Below are 8,475 nucleotides of genomic sequence, written 5' to 3'. Positions count from 1 at the left end.
AAAATAAGATCCATAAGCAGCACAGATATTATAGTATTCAAATCATTAAAATACATATAATCTCATGCTTTGCCATACTACACATGCTTACAACTCTTCATGCTATTCAAAGAAACATGTTTACAAAGAATTCAAAACTTCATGCGAATTCACATAATCAAGTAAACACGAAAGCATATAAGCATATAATTCCTTCAATCAGTAAATCATGTTCGCATACATTATATCAAATTAAGTAAAGCATAAATCAAGCAATACTAAAAATGCATGCGACTCAATCTACCCCGCTCAACTTCTAACTCATTCCAAGAACTTACGCTCTGATACCACCTGTTAAGAGGACTCGGGCACTAATCTCTCAAATCATAACGGTTAATCCAAGATCATGAATTAACACCAAGCAATCAAGCAAGCAAAGGCTAAATTTTTTTTTTTTATATAAGACAACCCTGCGCGCGCGCAAGCTCGCCTCTCGCGCGTGCGCAGCTCAATGGGCCAGCAGACCCCAAGGCCTGGCCTGCACGCGCGCGCGATCAGGGGCTCGCTCGTGCGCAGGCCAGACGTCCAAAAAAAAATAAGCGCATGGTTGCTACTGTCAAAACATTCCATGCCAATTCTGAACATCTAAACAAAATATAACAAAGCTAACATAATCCTATCCAAGAGAATGCAAACAAGTTCATGCCAATTTCTCTAAGATATATCAAAGCTAAAGGCATAAATTGAACAAGTATTTTCATAACCAAGAGAGCATGATGCTACAAGAAGATAAGTCTCATTTCTTTATATAAACCAACTCAAGTTTACATGTAGAATCTACAAAAAGTAACTCAACTAGATTTCAAGGTAGCAACATCATATACATCTAGATTAAAGGCTAGTCTCAAGCTTTAATACAAACATCAAACATGAAAATATATTAACGTCTCAACCAATGTTTCAACAACTCAATATTGGAATCCAAATCTAACATGTTTTGACAAAACATAAACTTCTTCTAACACCCGAGTCTCCACTCTAATCTCTCAATCTCTCGCTTCCCTGTCAAGTCCGACTCGCTTACTCTTCAACCTGATGCAATGCACACATACAAGCAAAACAACAGCCGGATAACTCCGTGAGAATAAATATCAGTATGAAAGACATCTATATAAATCAAGTAGATATAACTCAACAAGTAAATCTACTATCACAATCATCATTTTCTTATACCCTTACTTGTCGAATATATTTCAAAGAAAATTCATTCAGAACATAAAGACTCAAAGACAAGTCGAGGGTTCAAGGATTCAAGTCTGACAGAATCGATATTTTCAAAAATCATTTCGTTGGGATCCCGAAAATATAATAAGGCCACAAATCAAGCCTCCCACCTACACTCCCGCTCGAGGTGGTAACAATCTCGTATTCCCTGGACTGTGAACACTATACTGAGAACTGTGGCAAAAAGAAATCAAGTCAGATCTCTAGCCTCTCATATACAAGTTCACCACGTCCAATATTTTCTTTTCGATTCTGTTTTCAAGGTTTCGAAAGAATTGTGGCTCAAGAGGTTTACTATCAACTCTAAAATCAATCTACCACAACTCAACAAGTACATTATGTTTGAATCAAACAACTCATATATCAACCAAATCAACTAAGTCAAGTAATTCATTTAAATCATAAAAGATTAAGTAAAACAACTAATCATGCATGTATGTGATTTAATAAACTCGAAAACCACCACGTTCTCGAGTTATTCTACCTGTCGAGGTTAATGTCGAATCATATCTTTCTTCTCTTGTTCTAAACTTCTCAAACTCTTGCAAATTCTGATCACACAAGCTTCTTCAAAATCTGCTCAAACCTTCTTGCTATTTCAACTCTAGTTGTGTCCAACTTATAGCTCATGTCAATTCAATTTCGGACTCGTCGAATCGACTTCGATACCTTTCAAATTAAATCTGAATTGAAGTGTTTACAAGTCATATATTAGCATTCAATTTCATCTAATCTCACAATTGCTTTAACACTTCAAAACTTGCCAAGATAACCGACATTCAAACCGGTATCGTATCGGTTACAAACCGGCACCGAGAAGTCCTATCTATTAATTCTAACAACTTACACAACCTTCAAACATTGATATCTACTTCATATCAATATCATTTCATTACTACAATTTCGAAATCAACATCTCAATTTTTCAGAAATTCATCAAACTAAAATCGACGGCGTAACGGCTCGAATTTGGTAATTCCAAAAGCATAAACACCATCAATACTATACTTCAAACCCATTTCCATACTCAATTCAATCCATATCACACGAAATCAGTAACCCAAAAATTCCAGAAATTTCAGAAAATAGTCCATAATTCAAAAACATGTCCAAACGACGATATTTTCTAAATCCGACTTAGATACGCTATCGTCGTATATACTAGAACACGTTTATACAATCAAATCGTAATTCTAACAACATCTCAAAATTAAAACAAGGTAGAATTTAGCCAAACTTACGTCAAAGTGTAGCACTCAAATCCGTGATCACAAATATACGATCAATTTGAAATTCTACCGACCGGATCGAGTTTTACCGGAATTGCAAAGAACAAAAATGGTTTGGAGCTTTCCTTCCTTCTCCCACGGTTGGAGCTGCTGAATGGAATCTGAAGAACATGATACATACACGTATAGTGCATCAAATATAAGCCATGTGTAATCCACTTGCTTTAGGAAATTGCACTTTGGCCCCTAAACTTTTGGACAATTGCAAATCAGTCCCCGAACAAGCGATTTAATTCACTTTTAATCCTAAATAATTTAATAATAATAGAATTTAACTCTAAATTCCAAATATTTTCAAATTAAATATTCATGGATTAAAATCGCATTTTAGTCCTTGAACTTCTCAATATTTGCAAATTGGGCCCTCCTCGAGTTTCTTCTTCAAATTAAATCCTCTTTAATTCCAAAACTCAGAATTTAAATCTTAATCTCATAAATATTCAATTAGAATATTTATTCTCTTAATTTAAGAATCCCGGAATTTAATTCCCAAATATCCGTAAATTCTCAAATTAAATATTTTCGGCTCGAAAATTACATCTCTAACTTCCATAATTTCCAAATACGAAATTTAAATCTCTAATTCCGTAATTAATATTCATATTTTCAGGGCCTTATAGTATATGTGTGTGTATAGATGACATGAAAATAATGAGTTCATAAGAAATATTGAAGATTGCTATGGTGGGAGGCCCGGACTCCACCACTCAAACTCCGTTCGTTGATTTTGATCAGAATCAATCGAGAGTCCCTAAAAACCAATTGCTTCACCAGTGAGGTAATTGGTTGATCACAGACGTAAAACTTGTGATCTATCTCAATCTTGCTTGCACAACCCGGCCAAGCAAACAAAATGTTCAAGCTTATACATATTTACTAGAAGAGGAGATGGAAACGTGTATGTAATCAAGATTTGTATATCTGGCAAGAGAATGGGATGTTTGAGGTATGTCTTCTCATGCATTCTGTGCTTCTAAAAATGCATTAAATTCCTCTCTGGCTTTGCGGAGGCGTGGTGTGATGCAAGAACTCGGCGAAGCTGGATACAGTGTAGGAGACGATGCAGGAAAATGAACATGGCGACATGAATTAGACATAGATTCACTGTGCAACAGTCTGGATGCGGATGCTACATTTGAATTAACAGTGTTGTTGATGGTACTGCTATTCTTGAGACCCCCTTTTTTACCCGTATTATTGTTGGTGGTGGTGGTGGTGTTTTTATCGAACACAAAACCGGTTGTGATGGGGAGTTCAGCGTCGTTAACATTACTGCAGCGAATTAGCTCCATAGGCAGATCAAAAAACATACTTGAAGCACTGTCTCCGTCATCTTCATTGTTCATGATTATGGCAGACGATCTCCACGACCCGCATTCGAATTTCTCGAGAGAAACTCTCTGAGACACCACTACCTGCCCCTCATTGACTCCCACGTGATCAGCTGGATGAGGAATATCCTTTCTTGATCTCACTGGTTTTGCATTCTTTCCAAACCCCGGAAGGAACAAGCAAAGTGCTCCACATTTGAACCTGTCATCTTGGTCACACGGAAAAGATTCCGAGTTTTTAAGTGCCATACCAATACCATTATGCACGTGATGATCGTCGGCTGGTTTTTTCTCAGTTTCTTGAAGGGCATTGATCTTGATAGCATGAGACAAAAGATCGAAATCAACCGACGGTTGGCATGTTCGTCCTTCACCACACGACTTGCTCCTCCTCATGTTCCTCTCCCGGAGCTGCTCCAGATTGGTGAGAGCCACCGAATTCTGACGATACAACGGGCTGGGGACGTGCCCATCTTTACGTTTGGTCTTCTTCTTCTGCACCTGCTGCTTCAAGGGCGACGAAGTGACCGAGTTAGGTAGGCTAAAGCTGAGGAATTTGCTGCTTATACTGCCCTTTCCCTCCCATTTAGAACTATGAGCTGGTTTTATTGAGACTGGATCCACTGAAATCTGCTTCTCCCAGTCGAAGCTTTCGCGAGTGCTACTCGAATACACGTCTGCAAGCAGTTGTATGTTGAAATTAGTGATTTCTCCATGAGGTTTGTTCATCTTTGCCTTTGCCATGTTCTTGTTCACTTTAATTTGGAGTGAAAGATTTGTCTTCTGCTACTTATATAGTAAGCAAGCAAAGCTCGCTCATTAGTGGGTGCCATGTACGTTAGTTGTTTTTGGTTGTGATTGCCATGTTTAAATCTTCTCCACGACTTTGCTAGTCTTTAACTGAGTTGTTGTCACGTCTTAGATTTGATTTTAGAGAGCAAAATCAAAATTTAAAAAAAATTAATTTATTAGTGATTGTCAAATCATAATTTTATATATAAGATTAAGGGGTTGACATTAATTATGCGCACTAATACGCAAACAATACAATTGTTGATAGTCGCTGCGCACGAATTGTGTAATTAATCAAGATTATCTTTTTATTTAATTTATTTTTATTTTAATTTAATTTAAATCTTCATTGTAAGCTTTCGAGTTTTTATATTCAAACCAGACACTTTGCTTATAGGCTTCGAGTTTCTTACTTTCGGAATTTATTTGCATCGAAATTTCGTTTTTCTTTTTAAAATAATTTTTTTTATTTAGAGCATTTCTGAAAATAGACATAAATTAATAGAACAAAAAATAATATTTGTAACATAAAAAATAATATTACATATAAAATAATCTCACAAGAGTTTTTCCATCTTATAACGATGGCATCACTAATTGAGTCACTTTCTTTATGAAATAAGCAAATAATAATACGAGTACATGCGTGTTATACCCACCCGCAAGCAATATTTTTTTTTTTATCATATATATATATATATATATAATTTTAGAATTTTAACGACCCCACACACAAATAAACTCGAAGATATATATAAGCAACGACTCCTAAATATAAAATTCAAGTTACACTTCATCAAAGACGTATTATAGATAACCCACTAATCAATCATGGCAAGGTGTCATCCAACTAATGATTCACTCAAGTACAATTTAATTTGTTCCTCCCAATTGCGTGTCTTACTTTGTGAAAATAACGTCATTATCTCAACTAATATTTTATTGGGTGCCTCATTGTGTATATATCGTTAAGTACATTTTATTTAGCTACGGTAGTTTGCAAAGTACTACGTATAACAATTACATGTACACTCATACTTAAAAAAAAAAAGTTTGTCTCCATAAATTAAGAGGTATCTAAAGTTTATTAAAAAATTCAATGTTTTTTTTTTATAAAAGTACAAACCCTTTATCGTTTTTTTACAAGTATATATTAATAAAAATATGCGTTAGTGCATATTATATATATTTTTTGAAATTATTTTATATATATTTAAATATGAAGTAAGTTTCTAGTGATACGCCTTAAAGTGATATGTCCTTGCGGATCTTTATTTTTGAGATGTGTCAATATTTTTCATATTTACAATAAAAAAATAATATTTTTAGCATACAAACATATTTTTTCATGTAATTCGAGTAGAAAATCTATTTCATAAAATTGATCAATAAAACCATGTAACGTGAGTTTTGTTTTTATTAAACTCGGAAGGTTTATTCTCTGGTTATTCGAATTCGGACATTAAATGCATTAGTCAAAAGTATAATATCTGATTATTTAATATATTCCGCGGCGAAATACACCAAGATGATCAAATCTTTATTATTATTATTAATTTATTATTACAAAACAGCTTGGAGCATCATAAATCTGTGGGCGTGTTGAAAATTGAACAAATGATTAAGATTCCATGAATGAATAATGAATTAAGTAAATGATATATGTACACTGACACTTATATGTTCACCTTTCATATAAATATCTATATAAAAAAACATTAACATAATTTCAAATGTAATGTATAATACTGATTCTACATATGATGTAACCCAAAAAAATTATTAAAAACACATGAAATAAATTAACTAATTAATGAGATTAATAAAAAGAAATGTACTTTGTTTAATTCAAAAACCAATCTGTAAATACAATTCCACGCAAAACAATTAATTAATTAATAATTCACAAACCAAAGCTTAAATTTTTTTTAACACAAAATTACAATTTTAAACAAACGATACACGTAACGTAACAAAGAATAATAAAAAAAATCATAATAACAGTATGTCTTTTTCTCTCTTAATTAACAACATAAATTTTACACACATTTGCGCGCCACCGGAGCTCCGCCACATCAGCACGCTTTCGCCGGCGCCACTTCCTCGACCTTGGGTGGCTCGGCCTCCGCCGCAGGCGGCGGCGGTTCCACCTTCTCGACCTCGGCCGGCGGCGGGGGAGGTGCTTTCTCCTCCGGGACGACGACAGGCTCCGCCACAATCTCTTTCTCTTTGACTTCTGCAGCACTGGTGGAGGTTTCTTCTCCGGTTTTCTCAGCCGCAGGCGGCGGCGGCGCCTCCTCTTCTTTCTTCTTCTCCTCCTCCGTGACTACGAACGTGGAGACTTTCTCGAACACGAAGAAGATCGGGCCTGGTAGATTTCCAGGCCCGACTTTGGTGGCTGCTTCGCTCACTGGCTTGCTTCCAGGGAATTCTTTGGAAACATATATAACAACAATTAATTCATCATTATTACATTATATTATATTATATAAAACCATCATCAAAAAATCTAACCATATATTATATATTAATTAATGATCGATCGTACCAATCTTAGTGAGTTCATCAAGAAATTTCTGAACTGCTGCTGAGTGTTTCTTCAGACCTGACTCCTTTGGCTCCTTCACCAAAGTCTGTTACTTTCCCAAACACATATATTAATTAATTAATCAGTCAAAAAAAATTATAATTCAAACTTGGATCTTCAGCAACTTCTACTTTAAAGAAAGTGTCAATAATTAATCTTTATACAACCAGATTTTAAGGTATTTTGCAATCTCTAAAAATAAATGATTATGAAAATTTTCTTTTAACAATTTCTACTTAATTATCCAAAAAAAATAATGAAAATAATCTACTCTTGAAAAGGTAAACATAAAACTAAAAATCCCATCTTGAAGAACCAAAAATAATCAAAGAATATATATATATATATATATATATATATATATTAAGGTGAATTACTTGCCTTGATTTCAGCTGAGCAAGCTTCATAGATTTCAACCACCTTAGGCTGAAGCTCAGCCTTGTTGTCTTCAAAGGTTTTAGAGTATTCCTCCTGCACGTACAGTACTTCAATATATATATATGTTCATCATGTATAAATATATACGTACACATATGTATGTATGTATGTATTTATACGAATTGAATTGAAGTAGCTAGGTACCTTAGACTCATCGAAAGACTTGCAAGCTTCGGCGGCGGCGGTCTTCTTGGGATTTTCGAACACTTTCTTGATCTTTGGAAGAACATTGGATTTCCAGTAATTCACCATATCTTCCTTAATTTCTTTAGATAATATTAGTAATAATAAGTTTTTTTTGGGGAAAAAAAGGGAAAAGATGGGAGTATGAATGAATGTTTGGGAGGAAGCTAAGGAATAATTTGGTGGAAATAAATGATAGAGTTGCAGAGTAGGTTTGATAGATAAATAAATAAATAAATAAAATAAAAAATCAATCATGAATTGATTCCCAAAACCATACAATGCCCCCAAATAAAAAATATATGGCTTAGGAGGCGTGTCAGCAACAGCCAACAGATAGATATATAAATATATTTCTTTTATTTATATATATATATATAAATAAATAATTAATCACTCTAGGAAGAAAAATTAAAAATGAGACTACGTTATTTATTTTATCTTCTTCTTTTTTGGTTAACCCCATTTGTATTGATAGTACATTATTGCGCACACAAATGCATTTGCTTATTTTCATTTCTTTTTCCGGTGATATTTTATAACGCAGCACATATTTTGTGGTACGGTCATACGTATTAATATTAACGAGATG

General features: G+C 34.2%; 2 protein-coding genes and 1 long non-coding RNA gene across 3 annotated transcripts; all 3 read right to left on the bottom strand.

Moving 5' to 3' along the window:
• Window positions 1-860: 860 nt before the first annotated feature.
• On the bottom strand, window positions 861-2,639 carry LOC140877602 (uncharacterized). Its single transcript, XR_012149290.1, has 3 exons — window positions 2,505-2,639; window positions 1,748-1,946; window positions 861-1,071 (listed from the first exon to the last, which is right to left on the bottom strand). It is a non-coding gene; the product is annotated as an uncharacterized lncRNA (long non-coding RNA).
• A 574-nt stretch (window positions 2,640-3,213) lies between these two features.
• On the bottom strand, window positions 3,214-4,627 carry LOC140878017 (uncharacterized). Its single transcript, XM_073281621.1, has one exon. The coding sequence runs from the start codon at window positions 4,625-4,627 to the stop codon at window positions 3,509-3,511; it is 1,119 nt and encodes a 372-aa protein (XP_073137722.1). The 3' UTR covers window positions 3,214-3,508.
• Window positions 4,628-6,494: 1,867 nt separating this feature from the next.
• Window positions 6,495-8,138, bottom strand: LOC140882261 (plasma membrane-associated cation-binding protein 1). Its single transcript, XM_073288168.1, has 4 exons — window positions 7,845-8,138; window positions 7,644-7,733; window positions 7,224-7,308; window positions 6,495-7,106 (listed from the first exon to the last, which is right to left on the bottom strand). The coding sequence occupies exons 1-4, from the start codon at window positions 7,950-7,952 to the stop codon at window positions 6,751-6,753; spliced, it is 639 nt and encodes a 212-aa protein (XP_073144269.1). The 5' UTR covers window positions 7,953-8,138; the 3' UTR covers window positions 6,495-6,750.
• Window positions 8,139-8,475: the final 337 nt, after the last annotated feature.

This window comes from Henckelia pumila, chromosome 2 (genome assembly GCF_033568475.1).
Source record: "Henckelia pumila isolate YLH828 chromosome 2, ASM3356847v2, whole genome shotgun sequence".
NCBI lineage: Eukaryota > Viridiplantae > Streptophyta > Magnoliopsida > Lamiales > Gesneriaceae > Henckelia > Henckelia pumila.
Note: the sequence above shows the minus strand (reverse complement) of the source record. Positions and strands in the feature narration are given on the sequence as shown.